The sequence below is a fragment of the Peromyscus eremicus genome, chromosome 1, assembly GCF_949786415.1.
Source record: "Peromyscus eremicus chromosome 1, PerEre_H2_v1, whole genome shotgun sequence".
Lineage (NCBI taxonomy): Eukaryota > Metazoa > Chordata > Mammalia > Rodentia > Cricetidae > Peromyscus > Peromyscus eremicus.
In genome coordinates, this window is record NC_081416.1 from 80,376,660 (window position 1) to 80,399,460 (window position 22,801).

Here is a 22,801-nt window from a genome sequence, read left to right on the forward strand (position 1 = left end):
AGACATTTAAATGGAGTCTTTTTTTTCCTTTTGTTTTTTTTTTTTTTTCCGAGACAGGGTTTTTTTTTTTTTTTTATAGCCCCACTGTCCTCAAACTCACAGAGTTCCTCCCCTCTGCCTCCTGAGTGCTGGGATTAAAGATGTGTGCCACTACCACCTGGCCATGTTTGAGTCTTTTAACCCCATCTGTTTACTAGTCTTTCCAAAGCAAGTAGCCTGCGGGAAGAACTGCCCCCTCATTGACCTGGAGACGCCATCTTTGCTTCATCAGGACCTGGCAGCCTTAGGTAAGAGAGGACGTTACACAGAATGACACTGAGTAGAGGGATGGGTAGGTTTGTTTCCTTCAAGCAGCATGGGCCTGCTGTGGGGAGGTCTCTGGCACACCAGGCAGCGGGGAAACGTCTCTTTGGGTGGGTGGATTGGCTTTGGGCAGGTTCCTTGTCTAGGCTTTCTAGATATCCTGGAAGGGTGGGCACTCTATCCAGCCCCATCGTCTGTGAGGCCGTGTTGTGGTGACATTTCTCACTCTACTCCTTTCTCACAGGGCTCAATGATATTCCCACCAGCAACAAGGTAGGAAAGTTCTTCCTCGGTGGGGAGTTCCGGGGAGGGCCGCTCACTTCCACCCTGGCCACACACACACAGTTCTGCCTTCAGGAGAGCGGTCACCACTGCCCCACCCTTTGGGCTCCTCCGATCATCCTGTGGGGTTGGCTCCAGAGCTCTTCATCTCCCCTGTTGGGTTTACTTCCCATCTCCCTGGCAGGCTGTCTTTCCCTCTTCCGCCCTAACCCTTTCGTTGTCCTGGCTCCTGCTTCCTGAAGGTCTGTGCAGGAGGAGTCTTCTGTTCTGCCCTTTCTTTCTGCTCCTGCCACAAAAGAGATTGTTTTAGCCCTTCTTGGTTTGGCAGGTTGTCATTCCAAGCTGCTGTAAAGATCAGAAGCAGCCTGCTGCCATCACTCTCCTGGGGGGCGCGGTCCAGAGCCTTTCTGCAGACAGGAACCTGCTGGATTTCTTCTCGCCACAGCCGTCTCCAGGACCACTGTGAGTGTTCCGGGCCAGTGGCTTCTGCCTGCGGCCCCCACAGCCCCCTCCTGCTGAAGGGCATGCATGCTCTTTGTATTGCAAGTGCAGGGTGCGGCGTCCCCTCTGCTGTCTTACCCCATCCTGACTCAGACAGCTCCAGAAAGAAATCGACAACGACAGACGTTTTTGTTTATTGTATCTTTTTAATTTGTGCAAGTAGGTGCCTGGTGGGTGTATAGGGACACACATGCCATGGTGAGCGCGCAGAGTCAGAGGGTAATTTTGTGAGGTGGTTCTTTCTTGCCTTTATGTGGGTTCCAGGGAGTGAACCTAGCTCTCCAGGTTTTGCAGCAAGTATCTTTATCTGCACTGAGCCATCTCACTGGCCTGTTTTTGTCTTATGAGACAGTCTTATGTCTAGACTGGCTTCAACCCAGTTAGGAGCCAAGGATGACCTTGAACTCCTGAACCTCTGCCTCCCAAGTTCTGTGATTGCAGCCATGTCCCGTATGCTCTATGGCTGGCTGACTGATAATTTTGATACTTATTTCTCTTTCCTGACTGCTATGTTTGAAATTAAACAAAACTAGAAAAATAACAATAGGTCCTAAAAGACCATTCCCTAAAAAAACGGTAGAAGGTTCTTTTTTCTTCTTTTCAAAGAGGATTTATTTTGGCCCCTGACTCCAGTTCTTTCTTTGCTGGAGCTTCCCCCACCCCCCACCCCCCCCAGGTAAGTCTCGCTATAGTAGACAAGCCTGGAAATCACCCTTCCTCAGTCTGTTGAGTGCTGGGATGACAGGCACATACATCACACATGCCTTTGCTTTTGCTGTACGTGTGATAATGCATTATTGTAGCTTATTTTTATGAAGCTGTCTTCCAACATGACTTTCCTTTCTCTTTTTTAAGATATTTATTTTTATTTATATGTGTGTTTCTGTGTATACGTATGCCACATGCATTCGAGTTCCCTTGGAGTTGTTGGGCCGCCTGAAGCTAGAGTTACAAGTGGTTGGGTTCTGCCTGATGTTGGTACTGGGAACCAAATATAGGCCCTTGATTGAAATATGTGTTCTTGATTACGATTCATCTCTCTAGCACACCCCTCCCCACCCCCTGGGTCTCACTATGTAGTTCTGGTTGTCTTTGAGTTTACTGACATCTACCTACCTCTGCTTCCTGGGTGCTGTGATTAAAGGTGTGTACTACTATGCCCAGTCCCACTTTTCTCTTTAAAAAAGAAAAGAAAAAAGTGTCTATGTTTGTATTCTGGTTCCAAAAGAGGGCATCAAATCCCCTGCTGGAATTACAGGTAGCTGTGAGCTGCTGGGAAACTCACGTCCTCTGCAAGAGCCGCACTTTGGACCACTGAGCCATCTTTCCAGCTCCTTAAAATGGTTTTAATTACATTGATTTAGTGTTTTGGGCACCACAGCATACATGTGGAGGTTAAAGGACACCTTGGAGTCAGTTTTGTGCGTAGTGTGGGGCCAGCTGCAGGTTGTCAGGCTTGGCAGCAACTGCCTCATCCTCTGAGCCTTCTCACAGTCCTCACAGATCTTTTTTTCATGTCATGTTACATCTTTGAGACATTTTAAAAAATGTATTTATTTTTATTGTATGTGCATTGGTGTTTTGCCTGCATAGATGTCTGTGTCAGGATGCCCGATCCCCTGGAACTGACAGTTGTGAGCTGCCATGTGGGTGCATGTATAAATGTGCCTCATTCTCTTTAACAGTTACATTATGGTTTGCACGGCTGTATTTAGTCATTTTCCTCTCATGGGGATGGGCACGTTTGCATGCATACCTGTTTTCTTGATATTCAGAAAACAAACAAAAACAAACAACAATGACAGATTCCCAAAGTTTTCTAGTTTTTGTTAGTCAATGATCATTTTTATTTCTTTGTAGGAATTATGTTCCACAAAAAAGCATCCCCAAGGAAGTGCCACCAGGTACCAAGGACTCTCCAGGTTGGTCCTGGGAGGCTGGACCATTGGCTTCTTCCCCAGCCTCACAGAATACACCTCTGGCGCAAGTGTTTGTCCCGTTGGAGTCTGTGAAACCCAGTAAGTAGTTTGTTCCTCTTCTTTGTTGGATCCCGAATAACAGCACACCGCTCCACGCTCATAGGCACGGTCCGTAGACTGGGGGAGCTGGGTATGAGGCTGGGGAGAGCTGAGGCGAGCTTTTCAGCCTTTTGAGCTGATGTTTTTCTAAGTCTTCTCTGTCTTAGGATGTCAACTGTGAAGGGTATTGGCAGGTAGAGTTTAATGAGGAGGTTGGAATCTGTTAGGGACTTGATGTTTGTTCATCTGGAATTCAAGGAGGAAGGTTTAATGTGACTGGAAGTGACTGAAAAAAAAAAGGTGGAAATTGAAGGAAAGGAAGATGATGTTTCTCTGTGGATCCTCAAGTCTGAAAAGTGGGTCTTGCCTCAGATACAGGGGAAAGGAAACCAGAGGCTCTGCCAGCTAAGACTGTACAGTGTGGTCTGCATGGTGGTGTGTGCAGCAGAAAACAGTCCTGAGCATCGGGGACTCTGCTCTTCAACAGCCCAGAGTCCTGGAGGGGGACAAGGTGTGGCGAAGCTGGCGTGCAGGGCACTGGCAGCCAGGCAGAGTTGTTTACATGTACTTGCTGATAACAGGCACTCTTTGCACATTTGTGTTGTTAAGTTTTGACTGGAACAGCATTGCATGTCCAGTGTTAATTTCTTGGTTGTGATAATTATCCCACAATTATGTAAGGTATTAACATTTGAGGAAGGTGGGTAATGTTTATGAGAATCATTTGGTTTGCTTTTGTAACTTTATAAATATAAAATAATTACAATACAAAGTTTAAAAGGGGGGGGCGGTAAAAAAAAAAAATAACATACTCAGTATATAGAAGTATAGAAAAATCAAAGCAGAAAGATAACATTCAGCATTATCAGCTGGCCAGAGGCAGGTGTGGGGTTAAAAGGTGTGGTCCACCACAACTGGCTTTATTCTATTTACTGAGTTTTTTGGTTTGTTTTGAATTTCATTCTTTATGATTTCGTGCCTTCTATAGTGTTCCTACGTAACTTTAGTTGTGATCGAGTTCAATGAAAAAAAAAAAGATTCCTTTTTAAGCCGAGTATCTTGGTGAGAACGGGTGGGTGATGGTAAGAGACCATTTGGATTGGAGGAGTCCGGTGAGGGTTTGGGATACGTGGTGCAGATGGTGAGGTGAAGAGATGGGAGGCAGCAGGGATGCTATCAAGTGTGAGTGCTGACCCTTGGGGGGGTCCCTGTCTACCAGGCAGCCTGCCTCCCATCATCGTGTATGACCGGAACGGCTTCAGAATTCTGCTGCACTTCTCCCAGACTGGGGCCCCTGGCCACCCAGACGTCCAGGTGTTGCTGTTGACCATGATGAGCACTGCCACCCAGCCTGTCTGGGACATCATGTTTCAGGTGGCTGTCCCAAAGGTGAGTCATCTGCTGCTGGCCAGCTTTGACCTTTTCACTAGTGACTTGTTTCTGAACACTTGCTGAGACATTATTAGTTAGATAGAGGGACAGACTCTTCTCTCAGACTGGCTAAACATAAAAATGGGGATTTTTAATGGCTTACATAGCTGGGTAGTCCTATATATTTGACTTCAAATAAGGATCTATCCAGACAAGTTTTTTAGTTAATTCCTTAAGAATACTGCCAGGTGGTGGTGCACACCTTTAATCCTAGCACTTGGTTGGGGGGCAGAGGCAGGTGGATCTCTGTGAGTTCAAGGCCAGCCTGGTCTGTAGAGTAAGTTCCAAGACAGCCAAGACTACACATAGAAACAATGTCTCAAAAAACAAAACACAAAACAAAATCTTTTTGGGGGGTTTTGTTTTGTTATGTTTTGTTTTGTTTTTGAGACAGAGTCTCACTGTGTAGCTCAGGCTGGCCTAGAACTCATTATGTAGACCAGTCTGGCCCCCAAGTCAAAAGATCTGCCTGCCTCTGTCTCCCAGGTGCTGGGATTAAAGATGTGTACCACCGTGCCCTGATGTGTTTCGTTTTTTCATACAGGGTCGCACTGTGCAGGTCAAGCTGGCCTAGAACTTGCTTTTAGCCAAGTGTGGCCTTAAACTCAGCTTCTTCCTGCCTCTACCTCCTGAGTGCTGGGTGTATAGGCATGTGCCAACACACCTCCCCTAGACGAAGAGAGTTGGCTCTATTTTCTTCTAGGGTTCTTCTGGACCTTATAAAGCATGAACCTGGCCACTAGCATCCAGGGTTGCATGGCCCTCTTTTTATGACTTAGGCTATAAAGCAAGCAAGAAAAGATGGGAATGGATATGTATGTGTTCTCATCGATGTGGTAGCCCGTCGCTGCTTTACACGCTGTGCCGGCAAGGCTCAGAACTAGGTGTTGTACCCAAGAGCACAGAGCGCATAAGAGGCGATTGAGAACTCAGACCAAGATTCTCTCTAGTGTTTGTGCTTCATCTGAGATGCCAACTGCTGACCACACGCCTTCAAATACGTTCCTGTGGGCAGAGGAAAGGCTGTTTCAGATCCTATATCCCCTCGTAAGAAATGTCTGTGTGGAACCCTGAGGGTCTTGAGGGAGAGGAAGTTACCGTTGGCCTGAATACTCTCGCTGATGCTGTGGCTTTCTGGATTAACGTGTTGTATCTTCCACCCATAGTCAATGCGAGTGAAGCTGCAGCCGGCATCCAGTTCCAAGCTCCCAGCGTTCAGTCCTTTGATGCCTCCAGCCGTGATATCGCAGATGCTGCTGCTTGACAACCCACACAAAGTATGTTCCTGGGCCTTTGGTAGCGGGGAAATAGGGCCCTGAATAGTACATTGAGGTTTGTTGTCAAGTCTCAGTGGTTCCTGGTTGAGTTTGGGGGTGGAACAGCCCTTATTGGGGCCTGCTTTGCTTTGGGGCTTGTTAGAAGATCTGTAAGCGCTGTCACAGCTGGGAAGCAAGGGACAGACATGTGAACTCATGCCTAGACTCCTCTGGAGGAAGCATCCTGTCTTCCTGTGGGTCTCTGAATTTTCCTTTGGGACTGCAGAAGTGGGTGGGACTTCCAGGATTCATGCCTGACTCCCTTTGTGTTTGTAGCTTCAAAGAGACTAAGCCAGGGTAGCCAGGCCACCCCGTTACTTGAAGACTTCATTTGAGGGAATTATGTAAATAAACTGAGCGTGTGGTGGTATACATCTGTAGTCCCAGCACTCTAGAGGCAGAGGCAGGCCTGATCTATACAGTGAGTTCCAGGCCAGCCAAGGCTACATTTGAGACATACAGCCTGTCTCAAAAAATAAAATAGAAGCCGGGCGGTGGTGGCGCACGCCTTTAATCCCAGCACTCGGGAGGCAGAGCCAGGCGGATCTCTGTGAGTTCGAGGCCAGCCTGGGCTACCAAGTGAGTCCCAGGAAAGGCGCAAAGCTACACAGAGAAACCCTGTCTCGAAAAACCAAAAAAAAAAAAAAAAAAATAAAATAAAATAAAATAAAATAAAATAGAAGAGCTGTAAGCTGTTCCTTGGAGACTCCTAGGTTGGGTGGAGGCTTTTACCGTGGGCTTGAATCTCTAACATCTTAGCCTCTCTTCTGTCCCAGGAACCCATCCGGTTGCGGTATAAGCTGACTTTCAACCAGGGTGGGCAGCCATTCAGCGAAGTAGGAGAAGTGAAAGACTTTCCAGACCTGGCTGTCTTGAGCACCGCTGAACTTCTCAACTGAGACTCTTCAGTCAAGCTTAGGCCAGCGTTCCTTTCACTGTCTGGCCGGGACTCATTGTGATGTAGTGCAGAGTGCCAAGAGTTCTCTCCTGATGTCAGGCCTTGATCGCCAACCTCTGTCTGTAGATCATGTGTGTGCGTGGGCGTGCTGTGGGGGTGCTGGGGGAGGAGGGAGAGCTGGGCTTGGGATTTGGGCAGTGTGGGGGATGCTGACAACTTCTGAGATCGTCTCTGCTGCACTCATATCTGCTTCTGCATGTTGGTTGACACTTGCCCCTGCCTCGGGTTGGAGTTTTATAAGCCAAAGTTTTTTCCATGTATTGTTATCTTTTCATCCATCCACTCTGTGCCTTGTCAGCCTTTGAAAGTCTTAGTTGCTCCCAGGCTGCTATTCTCAGGGACCTTAGAAAGGGACCTGGTTGGTCTTGTGACAGAGAGTGTCTTCTGGGGCACACTTTTCCAAGAATGGCCTTGTCTTCATTTTCATTAGGGAATGCTGCTTGCAGAGGTTCAGTAAAACCTAAATGGAATGCTTATTGCACTGGTTCCAGGCAAGCACCTGCCATGAGACCAGGAGACCACACTTGGTGGGCCAATCATGTCCTTCACTACAGTGCCTTAGATTCTCCCTTAGATGGACCCTCTGAGGCCTTGCTCAGGCCTCGGGTTCTGTGGGTTGGGCAGCCTGTCTGGGCCCTTACTCAGGACCCACAATGTCGTCATCCTCATTCTTTCTGTTCATAAACATCTCAAAGCTCTTTCATTGTGACCCTGTGTTCCTTGTTGTATATCACAGCTAGCTGGCCAGTCCCGTGACCCTCACAATCCACGGTGGAGAACTGTGATGCAGGTAGAGAGCCATGTGATTACTAAGTACAGAACATCATTGAATAAATACTGTGTACAAATTTGCCTGGTGTGGAGTCCATAGGGGATGCATCTAGAGGTGACGGGCTGGAAGGAAACCGTCTTCTGTCGACAAATGAGGACATGGTGAAGAGCAGCGTTCTGACAAGCTGAGGGAGCTGGAGAAGAGGGTTTGGTATTTGCTTCAAGTGTAACCAGGAAGGGAAACTCAAGCTAATAGTCCACCAATACTTTGAGAGCACCTACTGTGTGCTGGCTTCTTTGGCATGCATGCCTCAACACGTTCTGCTTGGCTGGGTCTGTAGGAGAAGGAACTCTGAGCTTTACTGAAATGGCTGGTGAGGGCTGTAAAATCCAGCCAGTCTTACGAGATTCTGCCTCAGAAACTGGAAGACTCTCTCAATCATGACTACTAAAATGTGTTCATCTAGTTGGAAATCCACCAACAATAATTTTCTTTGGGTGTATATTAATAGCACAAAACATTGGATCATACAGTAGATTTTAGGATGGTTTCTGGCTGCTGTTTTTGTTGTTGTTTTTAAGATTTATTTATTTATTATGTATACAGTGTTCTGTCTGCATGTATGCATGCAGGCCAGAAGAGGGCACCAGATCTCATTACAGATGGTTGTGAGCCACCATGTGGTTGCTGGGAATTGAACTCAGGACATCTGTTCTTAAGTGTTCTTAATCGTTGAGCCATCTCTCCAGCCCCTGTTATTTTGTTTTTGAGACAGAGTCTCACTGTGTATCCTGGGCTGGCCTGGAATTCACCAAGTAGACCAGGCTGGCCTCACACTCACGGTTATCCACCTGCATCTGTCTCCTGTGTGCTGGGATTAAAGGCGTGTGCCATAACTGACTTTCTTAAAAATGGGTCTCTCTAGCCCAGGCCAGACTGAAACTTGCTGTGTAAGCTGAGAGTGACCTTGAACTTCTGATCCTTCTGCTTTCAGTTCCTGGGTGTTCAGATTATAGGTGTGTACCACTGCACCCAGTTTTAAGTCCTGACAAGATGAAACTCAGGGCCTTGTGCATGCTAGGCAAGCACTCTGCCAACTGAGTTAGATCCTCAGCCTTGGTTTTTGTTTTTGTTTTGCTATGTTTTGAGTCTCATGCTGTAGTCCAGCCTGACCTGGAACTCAAATATATGTTCAAGGAAACATGATAGCCAAAACATACAGAGTCTACACATGTGTGGGGAAGCAGCCTGGAAACAGGCCAGCACAAGAGGCATCCCACAGGTTTTCGTTCCCTTTAAGTCCCCTAGGGGCATGCCCCTCATGACCCTGTTCCCAGATCTGCTTCAGTGTCTCAGTTGCCTCTGCATTGTCAGTCACAGGAAGAAGGGAAATGCCAGGATTCTAAGGCTTCCTGGAAATTTCACATGATGTCTGCCTTCACATCTTGTCCCATTTAGGTATTTGGCCACACCTAGCTGCAAAGCACACTGGGAAGATATTGATTTTTGTATGCAGTGGAGCAAAACATAAAATTGGGGTCTAGTTACCAAGGAAGGAAAGATTGGGTAGTGTGGTAGAAAGTTAGCAAGCAGTCTTCCCTCTGTTGTGGGAGAACAGTGCTTTCAAACTGTTGCTAAATGAAAAATGCAGGGCCAGGCGGTGCTAACACATGCCTTTAAGCCTAGCACTTAGGAGGTAGAGGCAGGCAGATCTCTGAGTTTGAGACAGCCAAGGCTACACAGAGAAATCTTGTCTACAAAAAACAGGAAGTGCAGGTTATTTTTCTTTGTAGTGTTGGCCATCAAATGTATGGAGAGGGACTGGAGAGATGACTCAGTAGTTAGGAGCACTGGCTGCTCTTCCAGAAGTTCTGAGTTTGATTCCCAGCAACCACATCATAACCATCTATAATGGGATCTGATGCCCTCTTCTGGCATGCAGGCATACATGCAGACAGAATACCCCTAAAAAATACATTTAAAAAAACACACAAAAGAAAACAACAACAAATCAAGAGAAACAACACACTAAAAAACAAACAAACAAAACCCAAAAAACCTGGAGAAGCAACAGTTTATTTATTCTGCTTACACTTCCATAGCACTCTTCGTTATCCAAGGAAATCAGGACAGGAACTCAAACAGGAGAAGATTGGAGGCAGGAGCTGATGCAGAGGCCACTTACTGGCTTGCTCAGCCTGCTTTCTTAAAGAAGCCAGGACCACCATCCCAGGGATGGCACCACCCATAGTGGGTTGGGTCTTTCCCTATCAATTACCAATTTAGAAAATGCCCTACAGATTTTCATATACCTGATCTTATGGGAGACATTTTCTTAATTGAGGTTCCTACCTTTCAGATGACTAGCTATGTCCAGTTGTTATAAAGCCAAGCTATATCCCTATCCCCTGGCTTAGCTTTAAACCAAACAATTCTCTGGTATATTCTGAGATGGAGATATATATACATATATATATGTATATGTATATATGTATATATATGGCCATGGTTGGGTCTTGGAATTCTAGGTAGGTTCCTTTTCAAGTTTATCTCCATTTACTGAAATTTCTAAACTAAATAAAGCCTTATTTCTTATGTTCGGTGTCATTGTTTTGATAGGTATTAAATATGATTCAAAATTAAAATATGAAAGGTGAAAATTCTGGGCTGGGGGGTGACTTATTAAAGTGTTCGCTATGCAAGTGTGAGGCCCTGAGTTCGATTCCTAGAACCTGGTTATAAAAATGCTGGGTGTGGTGGCAAGCACTGGCAGAGAGACATGTAATCCTCTGTGAGAGATCTTGTCTGAAAAAGCAAGGTAGATGGCGTCTGAGGAATGGCACAGGAAGTTGGTCTCTGGCCTCCACAGACACGGGCACACATGTGCACACCCACACACAGGGTAGGAGTTCCCTTATCGGCTTTTCAGAGACACTAGGAACGCTTAAGCAGATTGATTGACACTAGAAAGCTGGCAGAGAGTACTGTTACAGTTTCAGCCACCCAGAGGAAAGGATGGCCCATTCTTTTCCTTCACCTGAGCTGTAAATCAGGCATGTCATGCTGAAAGGGCGTCCAGTTGCTTTCTTGCATCCCTATCCCCTCTTCCCTGACAGCTGCCCCCACTCCTGCACACCACCTTGTGTAGACCCTGCCTGAGAATTACATTCAGTTCTTTCTCACATGCACCATCTTGAGCAAGCCACTTTGTCTGGCCTCAGTTCTTTTTATGTTGCATAGGTTGGCTTTGAATTCCTAATTCTACCTCCCAAGTGCTGGGATTACAGGCATGACTCACCACAGCTAGCTCACTATAGTCTTTTTTTTTTTTTTTTTTTTTTTTTTTTTGATGGAAGTTCTCTGTGTAGCTTTGGAGCCTTTCCTGGAACTCACTCTGTAGCTCCGGCTGGCCTCGAACTCACAGATCGCCTGCCTCTGCCTCTCGAGTGCTGGGATTAAAGACGTGGGCCACCTAGCCGGGCAGTGGTGGCGCATGCCTTTAATCCCAGCACTCGGGAGGCAGAGCCAGGCGGATCTCTGTGAGTTCGAGGCCAGCCTGGGCTACAGAGTGAGTTCCAGGAAAGGCGCAAAGCTACACAGAGAAACCCTGTCTCGAAAAACCAAAAAAAAAAAAAAAAAAAAAAAAAAAAAGACGTGGGCCACCGCCTGGCTCTTTATAGTCTTAATTGGTAACAATGTTTAAAATCTAGTTCAGGGCCACCAGATGGCTCAGCCAGTGAAGTACAGGCTCTTGTTGCCAAGCCTGACTACCTGAGTTTGATTCCAGGGACATGAGGAAGGAGAGAAGTGACTTCTTCAAGGTGTCTTCTGACTTACACACACACACACACACACACACACACACACACACACACACACACACACACTACAAATAAATACGTTTTCTTTTTAAATCTACTTTTTAAGATCTAGTTAGCAATTCTTGAAGTTTTAACGACATCAGCACACTACTAGTCACAATTGGTGCTCATTGGCCAGGCAACCTCATCTGAGAGTTCTCTTTAGCCAGCTGACTGGTGGTGCCTGCTGCTCTCCAGTTAGTCCCTCCTCAGCCTGACTGTATTTGTTAAGAGTTAGAACCTGATATGAGGAATGAGAAAACACGACGCTCCAGTGGCTTAACACTTTTCTCCACTTGTGTTTCCTTGAACAGCGGTAACGGCAGCACAGCTGCTGAGGTGGTGCAAGCCTGTAAGCAATCTCTCAGCAGTAGAGAGGTAGATGCAGGAAGAGCAGAAGTACCGGTTTGGGTAACACGAGACCTTGTGTGCACACACATGCGCTCTCTCACACACACACAGACTGGAGAGATGTCAGTGGGTAAAAGTGTTTGCTGTGCAAGTGTGTGGACCTGTGTTTGTCCCCAGAACCCATGAAATAGCTGGACTCTTGGAAGGAGCATCTGAAATCCCAGTGCTACTAAGGAGAACCGAGACTGGAGAATTCCTGCGAGTTCTTGGGCTGCTAACCTAGTATACAAAGTGGAAAACAACAGAGATTCCCATCAAAAGGTAGAAGCAAGGACCATTACCCGAGGCATACCTCCACCTTCCACACAGGTTCCACGGTGTCTGCACACCCTTGTTCATACAGACAAATGCTTACACACATAATAAGATTCTACCGTGAATCCGGCGTGGTGGTGCATGTCTTTAATCCTAGTCCTCAGGAGGAAGAGGCAGGCAGATCTCTGGGAGTCCGAGGCCAGCTTGGTCTGGCAAAGCAAGTTCCAGGACAACCAGGGCTGACACACAGAGAAACCCTATCTGGGGAGGGGCGTATCCCTCACAGTCATGCCAGAGGCCCATCTCCTGACCGATTTTAGATCCTGTCAAGCTGACAGCACTAACCATACCTATGCACACAAGGATCCTTTGAAAGGATCAAAGCTTTGTGAATGTTGAATGCTATATAAAGAAACAGCAACGGCAGTTGAGAGCACATGCTGCTCTTTCAGAGAATCTAGGTTTGGTTCCCAGCATCTATATTGGGTGGTTTACAGCCGCCTAACTCAAGCTCTAGGGAATCCAATGTCATTTTCTGGACTCTGGGTACATCCATTCACAAGTGACCAAACCCACACAGATATACACATAATTTAAAAATTATAAAATGAATCTAAAAAGGAAAAAAACATAAAAAATAGCCTGAACCTCAGTGACACCAGTGGACATATACCACAGGGGAAATATACTAAAAAAATTTAGCCCAGGTAAGCTAGAAAATAGGCTTTGAGGCCAGCCTGGTCTATAGAGGAAAGCCAAGGCTACACAGAGAAATCCTGTCTTGAAGAAAACAAACAAAACAAAAATGAAATAAAAAAAAGAGAATAGGCTTTAAGATATTACTAGAGATAAAAGGTATATTTGATATTAGGTTAATACTGCAGCAAGATAAGTTACAAGTGCATATACCTAATATCAGAGCCCTGAAGAACCTGAAGCAAAAATAAATACAGCTGGACAGAAAAATGGGCAGTACAATACAAATTCAATCTGTCTTGATTTTTGAGATGGAGGTCTCTCTACATAGCCCTGACTGTTCTGGAACTCATAGTGTGGACCAGGCTAACCCTGAACTCACAGAGACTGACCTGCCTCTGCCTCCTGGGTGCTGGAATTAAAGGTGTGTGCCACTGCGCCTGGCTAACAATAATGAGTTGGAGATTTAAAGTCTTTCAGTAATTGGTGGGACAACTCAGAAGATGAGCAAGGACAAGAATTTTGAAGAAAACTAATTCCCATATTTACTAAAATCTATGGAACACTTACCCAATGTCTGCAGATATTTCTTTTCTTTTCTTTTCTTTTTTTTTTTTTGCTGTTTGGTTTGTTTTTAGTTGGGAGACAGGGTCTTGCTATATAGGCCTGAATGGCCTCAAACTCAAGGCAATCCTGTTTCTGCTTCCTTAGTGCTGGGATTACAGGCATGCATCACCACACTCAGTTAGAAATGGGGTTTTCTTCCTCCTCTTCATAGTGAATGTTCATTATACATAGTGCTGGGTTTCTATAAAGACAGTTCGTTTCAATTGTACTGTGTACTTTAAGTATATTCCCTTCTGAATACCCCCCTCTTGGTCCCACCCTCCTTCCATTTTCCTTTCTTCCTCCTCTGTCTCCCTTCTGCTTTCAGGTCTGATGTGGTTTTAGGTATTTATATAAAATTTAGATCCAAGAGTGAGAGAACACATGGGCCTTTGTCCTCCTGCTTCTGGATTCTTTCGCTTGTTATCTTTAGCTAAATCCTTTATTTCACATCACATCCTTGTTCTTCATGCTGTACATATTTTCAAATGCGCATAGCACCTCCTCCATGACAGACCATCCATCACAAGTCTCGGCACATCTAGAATGGTTTAAGTCATACCAAGTATGTTTTCCAAATACACGGAATTGAATTGAAAAGCAACACCAGAACATGATATGGTGGCTCAAGCCAGGAATCCCAGCAATTGGGAGGCTCAATCAGGAGGACTGCCTTTGAATTCCAGGCTGGAAGGACTATCGAATAAGACTGTGTCTTCAACAAACAAACAAACAAACAAACAAACTCTACTTTGCTATACTAGACAAAAGCAAACAAACTCAGAGAAAGAAGAAAAAAAGGAAACTGACCAGTGAAGAAATGGATGGAAGCAAGAAATGGAAAAATTGAAGGAACAGTTGGCTTTTTGAAGATTGTTAAAATTAAATCAGAAATAAAGAGGGGATACCATTATCAATTCCATAGACATTTAAGATTTATGAAGGGCTGGAGACACGACCCAGCGGTTAAGAGTACTGACTTCTCTTCTAGAGGACCTGTGTTCGACCCCCAGCACCCATAACCGCCTATAAAATTCCACTTCCAGATTCTTCATCTTCGTCTGGCCTCTGCGGGCACCAGGCACGCAAGAGGTTCACAGACATATATACAGGCAAAACACTTATCCACATAAAATAAAACTGAAAAGCAAACTGCTGTGTGCATTGAGTGAGAACGGAAAAGTAGCAACATTATTCATAGTTACACTGAGTTTATGTCTCTCAGCTGTTCTGTCAGGCGTCAAGTTGTTCTAGGTTAGAAGAAACAGGAGTGTACTTTCTCGGATAAACTGGTACTTTCTCGGATAGGTTAGTTCAGGAACGAACAGGAAGCAGCTATGGCTAGAACGCCCGGCTGCCAATTTCCTGTTTTAAATTTCATTTTATTTATTATTTATTTAGAGGAATGCGTGTATGTGTTGAGGACACATGCGCATGGAGGTCAGAGGACAACATGCGGGTGTCAGTTCTCGCCTTCCACTCGCGGGTCCCGGGAGTCGAACTCAGACACTCAGGCTCGGTGGCAAGTCCCTTCGCTCCCCCGGCCCAACAGAGCCACTTCCTAGCTCGGCGGCTGAACCCGTTGCCAACCGCCTCAGTCCTTCGTCACACGCTAGGAGAGTAATAGTCCTCATGGGGACTTCGGGGTTAGATGCGCAGACGCACGGGACGATTTTCTAGGAAGCACTTTGCTGCTCGGAAAGTATTAGCAGAAAAAGGACTGTTGTACTTGCGAGGGTAGCGCGGGGCTCGCGGCCACCAGCGCGAGCGGTCGCTATGGTAATGGGCACTGACTTCCGGAAGAAGTACGGCACGCGACGAGGGACATCGGCCTCATCGAGTGCGCGCTGACGGGGCGGCTAGTTGCGGCGCGGTGGGTTCCGGCTGCCGCCCCGAAGGCTGTGTCGCCCGGCGCCAGCTCGGAGGCCGCGCGCCATGGACTTCTCCAAGTTCTTGGCCGACGACTTCGACGTGAAGGACTGGATCAATGCCGCCTTCAGAGCCAGCCCCAAAGACGGGGCGGCGGCGGGGAAGGCGGACGGCCACGCAGCCACCCTGGTGATGAAGCTGCAGCTGTTCATCCAGGAGGTGAACCACGCCGTGGAGGGTGAGCCGCGCAGACGCCCACCCGACCCACCCTGAATGCCCGACTGCAGGTCCGGGCCCAGGGGCCAAGCCTCTCCTTTGGTGGGAAAGCTAGCCCTGCGGTAGTCTGAGTTAGGTCTGGACTTCGGTTGTCACCTGTGGTGAAGCCATAACATTTCCTTTGAAACCTAAAAAAAAAAGTTGGACTTGGTGGCAGCCACTTGTAATTTTAGCACTGGAGAGGTGGTGGTGGAGGATCAGGAATTCAAGGCTAGCTTCGGTTGCAAAGTGAGTTTGAGGCCAGCCTGAGCTATACCAGAACGGGCGCGCATACACAGACAGACAGACATACACAGACAGACAGACAGACACACATACACACACACTCACAGTGATTCTCATTCTGCCTCAGCTTCCCTAATTCTGGAATTACAGATAAGTGTCCCCCACCAAGCTTAAAAAAAAAAAAAAAAAAAAAGCCTTTTTGATGTTGGAGTGGATCAGTGGTTAAGAACACACATTACACTTGTAGAGGACCCGAGTTTAATTCCCAGCACCTACATACAGTAACTCACAACTACCTGTAACTCCAGTTCCAGGGGATTCAGTGACCTTGGGCATGCCTGAACCGACACATAGACACAGAATGTAATTAAAACATAATTCTTTTTTTTTTTTTTTTTAAGATTTACTTATTATGTATACAGTGTTCTGCCTACATGCCAGAAGAGGGCACCAGGTCTCTCATTACAGATAGTTGTGAGCCACTCTGTGGTTGCTGGGAATTGAACTCAGGACCTCTGGAAAAGCAGCCAGTGCTCTTAATCTCTGAGCCATCTCTCCAGTCCTAAAACATAAATCTTGAAATAAGTCCTTTGGGGAGTTGTGGGGTAGATAGGGTCTCATACTGGCCTTGAACTTGCTGTATAGTGAAGGGTGACCTTTGACTCCCAAGTCCTGGGATTATAGATATGTTCCATCATGTCTGGCATAAGGAAGCACTTTTGAGAGTATTAAATAGTTAGCTGATCCTAGTATTTAGCAGTAGATGGGAAGGACACAAATCCATTGTAATATGAGGAAGATGGGTCATCCGGAATGAAGACACTTTTAGCACGCGCCGTGCGTGCGTGCGTGCGTGTGTGCGTGCGTGCTTGCGTGCGTGTGTTAAATCTAGGTCCTTGCATGTTATTTTGTGGCAGTCTTACTAAGATGCCCAGGCTGGCCTTGAACTCACTCTGTGTCCCAAGAAGATCTTGCCTCATAAGCTTGAGTGCCTGGGATTGCAGGTCTGAGCCACTATGCCCTACAGATTTATGACCAAATTTTTTAAATTTAATATTACATTTATTTATTTGTGCATATGAGAGAGAGAGAGAGAAGAGAAAAAGAGAGAGAATGAGAATGTATGGATGGGCATGGGTCCAGAGAGAGAAAGAGAGAGACTATGAACATGAATCAATGCCCCACCTTGCTATTCTACAGTGTCACCTAGCCTGGGTTATGGTACTGCATGCAGTTCAGTTTCCGGGGTATGTTTTCCCTCAGTCTGAGTGTGGGAGCAGGGGCTTCTGAGACCCACATCTTTGTGTTCAGAGGTGTTAGAAATGCAGATCTTGGACCCTGTCTCACATCTACCAGATGCGAGGCTAGATGATGTTGAAACATGCTCAGGACGACCATGGTGTTCATGCCTCTAGTCTTTGCAATGGGCTCCAAGTGCAGCAGCCAGGGCCATGTTGTATACAAACAACCCCATAGGTTCCCAATTTGTAAAAGCACCCAGGGTTTGTGTATGATTCTGTTTTTATGTTTATAAGTATGGCAGCCACAGCACCCAGGGAGCTGGCATTCACCTTATGTATTTCCAAAAGTTTACACATGTATTAAGGGAAAAGATGAGACAGGGTTGCTTTCGTTGGTAGCTCGGACATGTCCTGTCCCCTGCCCACAGTTTCACTTTGAAGACTACTCAGATTCTGAGCACACCAGACACCCAGAAGCTCAAATTAGAGTTGCTAGCCTCTCATCTCGAATGCTCTCAGGTAGTTAAAATGTCCATTTGCGGCATCACTGATGGTCTTGGGTCAGCAGAGACATGTAGCAGCAACTTATTTTGGACGAACGTCTGTTAAAGGTGTCCTCAACTTAGTTCAAAAGTGAAAACAAAAGCATATTTGAAGGTCACTTGATAAATACACCTTTCCCCTACGTTGAAGCCAGGTAGGCCTTTAAAGTTGCAGGGAATGTGTGATAAAACGGAGGTCAGTGAGATGACCTCAGCCAGGACCATGTCCTCCATAGAGTGATGAATAAAACGGTGTGCTTCAGAAGCAGGCCGTCGACATCAACCTGACCCCAAACCAACAGGCTACAAGAAAGAACGAAGGGCACAGGTGTGGTAGCCACAGGTGTGCTAGCGTGTGCTTGTAATCCCAACTCTCAGGAAGCTTTTTAGAATTCTTCCTTATATAATTAGGAAAACTAAGTATATTCCTGAAAAGGTTGGATTTAGAGGAAAAGTGTCCCAGAAAAAGTCCAACAAAATAAAAATAAAAAAACAAGAAAAAAAAAGAAAAGACCATGGCAAGCAGATGGGAGCTAAACTCGGCATAATACTTGACAAGTGCGTTGCCGCTGAGCTACAGCCCCAGCTCTTGGGTTTTGTTTAAGATTTATTTTCTTTTATGTGCGTGTGTGTGTGTGTGTGTGTGTGTGTGTGTGCAGGTGCCCACAGAGGCCAGGAGGGGAGCTTCAGATCCTTTGGAGCTAGAGTTACAGGCCCCATCCATATTCTGTTCTCTGAGAGAGCATAATTGTTCTTAAGTCGTGGAGCCATCACCGCTTTTCACAGTCATCCTCCTGCCTCAGCTTCCTAAGGGTTGGGATTACAGGCTCGTACTACCACACCTGTGTCCTTCATTCTTTCTGTTGGCCTTGGGTCAGGGTGATGTTGATTGCTTGTTTCTGAAGCACACGGTTTCACTCATTCTACTGAGGACATGGTCCTGGCTGAGGTCACCTCATTGATCCCTGTTTTGCCCCACAGCCCCTGCAGGTTCTCAAAGCTGATTGGTAATGCTGTAGGGAAAGTTTCCTTTCTGTCCTCACATGTGTGATAATTTCCCACTGTACCAGCTCCAGTTTCCACCGCTTGTACACATTGCCATTCTTGAATTTTTGCTGCAGAAACAAGTCTCCAGGCCCTTCAAAACATGCCCAAAGTGCTCCGGGATGTGGAAGCCCTGAAGCAGGAGGCGTCTTTTCTGAAAGAACAAATGATTCTTGTCAAAGAGGACATTAAAAAATTTGAGCAGGACACTTCGCAGTCGATGCAGGTACTTTGGCTTCTGTCTTCGATGTGGGGTCTTCTATTCAGCAGATGCTCTCGTTCACAGGAGATTTAGAACTCAGAACTCTACCTGGCTCTCAGGCTGCCTCTCCACCTCACTTGTCTTCTCAGCCAAATTAGCTAGGTGAAGCTGGAGAGATAGCTCAGCAGTTAAAAGCACTGGCTGCCCTTGCAGAGGACCTGAGTTCAGTTCCCAGCAACCACATGGTGGCTCACAACCACCTATAATGGGATCTGATGCCCTCTTCCGGCATGTAGGCATGCATGCAGAAAGAAGAGGGCATTAGTAATAATAATAATAATAATAATAATAATAATAAGCTATAGTGAAGGACACTCATAAAACACTGTTTCGGGTCACCGAAGGTGGAGGAAAGAGGACTGTTGCTGAACTGTGCACACTGTTTCTCTTTCAGGTGCTGGTAGAGCTTGACCAGGTGAAGTCCAGGATGCAGCTTGCTGCAGAATCTCTCCAGGAAGCTGATAAGTGGAGCACGCTGAGTGCTGATATTGAGGAGACCTTCAAAACTCAAGTAAGTATGTTCCTTTACAGGACACACTGTTCCAGGCATTTAGGGAAGAACTTGGGGTTTGGGGAGAGCAAGTGAGGTAGCTGTTCCTCGGAGCCATAAGGGTGTTGATAGCAGCAGACAGAAGCTCTCGGCCATCATGGGGGAGGCCAGAAGCTCCCCTAGCACTTACCCCCTCTTTTTTGCCTCCTCTGCTTGACTGAAGCCCAGGAGACTTACACAGGCAGGGAGGGGGTGAGTGCGACTCTGGCACGGTACTTCACTCCTCAGAGACCACAAAAGTGGAGAACAGTGATAGCTTTGAAACCTTGCAAGCATGCCGTGAAATGGTGTGGGATGAAGAATTCTTATGAAGCAAAACATTATAACTCCAACTCTCCAAGCCCCTGACTTCTTTCCCATAGACACTTACCAGCTTTATGCTGTTCCTCTTCCTCTAGATGTCCCCCACCCCCACCCCCAAACAGCACCATGGTGTGAGCACTGCTGGACACTTGCTTTGTTTCTCTCTCTCTCTCTCTCTCTCTCTCTCTCTCTCTCTCTCTCTCTCTCTCTCTCTCTCTCTCTCTCTCTCTCTCTCTCTCTCTCTCTTTCTCTCTCTCTCTCTCTGAGAAAAGTCTCAAGTAGCCCAAACTGAAACTGCCTAGTAGCTGTGGCTAGCCCTGAAGTCTGCCAAGTGTTGGGATTTTCTTTTCTTCGTTTTCAAAAAGAAATTATGTATTTATTTCATATGTTTGGCATTTCTTTTGCCTGCATGTATCTCTGCACTATGTGTTTGCCTAGTGCCCCTCAGGCCAGAAGAGAGCATTGGAAACCTGGGTCCTCCGGAAGAGCAGCCAGTGCACTTAACTCCTGAGCCATCTCTCCAGCTCTGGGATTTTCTTTTCTTTCTTTCTTTTTTTTTTAAAGATTTTTTTATTTATTATGTATACAGAGGAGGGTGCCAGATCTCATTACAGATGGTTGTGAGCCACCATGTGGTTGCTGGGAATTGAACTCAGGACCTCTGGAAGAGCAGTCAGTGCTCTTAACCTCTGAGCTATCTCTCCAGCCCCTAGGATTTTCTTAATAAAGACAGTTCATTTATTTATTTTTTAATTAAAACAAAATTTTTTTAGACAGGCAATGATGGCATACACCTTTAATCCCATCACTTGGGAAGCAGAGGCAGGCAGTAAGTTCAAGGCCAGCCTGGTCTACAGAGTGAGTTCCAGGACAGTCAGGGTTGCCCCCGCCCCCCCAAAAAAAGGGGAGAAAGGAAAAGAAAGAAAGAAAAAAATTATTTCATTTTATTTGTTTGTGTTTTGTCTCCACATATATCTGTGCCACAGAAGTACAGAGTCTGTGGAGGCCAGAAGAGGGCATCAGATCTCCTGGAACTGGAGTTACAGATAGTTGTGAGGCACCACATGGGTGCTGGGGATCAAACCTGGTTCTCTGGAAGAGCACTGGCAGACTCTTAACCATTAAACCAACTCTCCAGCCCCCTCAAAAGAGTTTTATTGTTGTTGTTGTTGTTGTTGTTTTTGTTATGTTTTTGTGAAGACAACTCTCCTGATTTTGTTTGTTCTGGAGTCCTGCTCTGCCTAGAGCCAACAGATTATAGCTGTGGGAGTTGTTACTATTGCTGTTGTTGTGTGTTTATATGTGTGATGTATGCGTGTGGGAAGGTGGAGGACGTGCCCTGGTGCATGAGAGTGGTCAAAAGAAACTCCTCTTGTGGAGTTGGTGCTTTCTTGTCACATTTACATGATTTCTAGGGATCAAACTCAGGTCTCCAGGCTTGCACAGCAAGAATCTTTACCTAGTGAGTCACTTTGCTGGCTCTGTCCTTTCTTTCTTTTCTTTTTTTATTCCATTTGTTATTATGTGTTTGTATATGGTGTGTGGGGTGAGCACATGTATGATGAAAATCAGGACAACTTGTGGGAGCTGGTTTTTCTTGTGTGTTCTGAATAGCAGCCCACTTACGTTGTAGGTGTGGGCAGCAAATCTTTTAGGCACTGAGCCATCTCTCTTGCCCATCATTATCTTTGAAGTCCAGGAGAGCTTTCTCATTCCATTTCTCAGCCTAATAGGTGTAGTAGAGGAAGTTGCAAATCTTAGGAATTGTTGGCAATTGTATGAGAGAAAGTGAGTTTCAATGCAGTCTTTAGATTTCACAGGAGCGACTATTGATGTTAATAGCTGAAAGCTCTAAGTCTTATTGTTAGGAGCCAGAACAATCCAAGGCTTTCTCAGGATTGAAAGGATAATGAGAACATACTAGTTCTGTGTCCTTGCCTGGGGCAGACCTGGCAGGTCCAGGCTGGGGCTGGGCCAGGGCTTGGAAGGGGTTAACGTTTCTGTTCCTGGGAGCCCAGCTTTGCCCTCTGAAGGGCTGTGGTTATTAGTCTGAAGTCAGCTGTGTCTGAGGTATACCGTGTTCTCTTTGCCAACATTGTCTGCTTTAGTTCTCTGCTGAGCTTGGCCATTCCCCTCTACAGTTGTTCTCCTCCTCCTCCTCCTCCTCCTCCTCCTCCTCCTCCTCCTCCTCCTCCTCTTCCTCCTTTGTTTCTCTGTGTAGCCTTTGCTGTCTTAGAACTAGCTCCGTAGATGAGGCTGACCTTGAACTCACAGAGATCCGCCTGTCTCTGCCTCCTGAGTGCTGGGATTAAAGGTGTGCACCATCACCACCCGCCTGAATATACTTTTTTACTTTTTGAGATTATAAGTAAATCATTTCCCCCTTCCACTTCTTTCTTCCAAACCCTCCTGTATACCCCTCTTCCTTTTTGCTCTTTCAAGTTCATGGCCTCTCTTTTCGTTAATTGTTGTTGTTGTTGTTGTTGTTGTTGTGTGTGTGTGTGTGTGTGTATTCTTAAGTACATAAATACATCCTGCTCAGTCTGTTTAATGACACTTGTATCTATGTTTTCAGGGCTGACCATTTGGTGTAGGATAACCAGTTGGTGTATCTTCCCTGGGGAAGACTGTTCCTCCTGCTCTCGGCACTCCTTAGTTACCCTTGCCTGGGGTAGGGGCCTCCAGAGCTTACCCCCGTCTACGTTAGTGTGTCTGTTGGTGCTATCCTTGTTCAGCTCATGTATGAACAGTCATGTTAGTAAGACTTCATGGGTGTGGCTTCTGACATTTCTAGGATTCATAGTCTCACAGCAAACTCCCTGATCCTCTGGCTCTTACAGTCTTTCTGCCCTCTCTTCAATGATCTCTGAGCCTTAGGTGCAGGAGATGTATCAGTTGGAATCAGGCTCCACAACTCTGCATTTGGGTTGCTTGTGGTTTTCTGTAGTGGTCTCTGTCTGTTTCGAAGAGAAGTTTCCTTGATGAGGGGTGAGGACTACACTTATCTGTGTTTAGACTATAGTTCTTGATCTTTGTTTCCATCTGTAAAATGGGGACATTTGTAGGCTCCTGGTAGTATC

At 46.2% G+C, this 22,801-nt stretch overlaps 2 protein-coding genes across 2 annotated transcripts in view; both read left to right on the top strand.

Moving 5' to 3' along the window:
* Positions 1–7,660, top strand: part of Gga2 (golgi associated, gamma adaptin ear containing, ARF binding protein 2) — a 36,649-nt gene extending 28,989 nt beyond the window's left edge. The window contains exons 11-17 of the mRNA XM_059267449.1: positions 198–287; positions 548–576; positions 914–1,047; positions 2,947–3,104; positions 4,324–4,493; positions 5,702–5,812; positions 6,628–7,660. Coding sequence (XP_059123432.1) covers positions 198–287; positions 548–576; positions 914–1,047; positions 2,947–3,104; positions 4,324–4,493; positions 5,702–5,812; positions 6,628–6,750 — 815 coding nt within the window. The 3' untranslated portion in view covers positions 6,751–7,660. The remainder of the gene's footprint in view (positions 1–197; positions 288–547; positions 577–913; positions 1,048–2,946; positions 3,105–4,323; positions 4,494–5,701; positions 5,813–6,627) is intronic.
* Positions 7,661–15,236: 7,576 nt separating this feature from the next.
* Positions 15,237–22,801, top strand: part of Cog7 (component of oligomeric golgi complex 7) — a 70,195-nt gene continuing 62,630 nt past the window's right edge. The window contains exons 1-3 of the mRNA XM_059267463.1: positions 15,237–15,516; positions 18,684–18,832; positions 19,263–19,379. Coding sequence (XP_059123446.1) covers positions 15,345–15,516; positions 18,684–18,832; positions 19,263–19,379 — 438 coding nt within the window. The 5' untranslated portion in view covers positions 15,237–15,344. The remainder of the gene's footprint in view (positions 15,517–18,683; positions 18,833–19,262; positions 19,380–22,801) is intronic.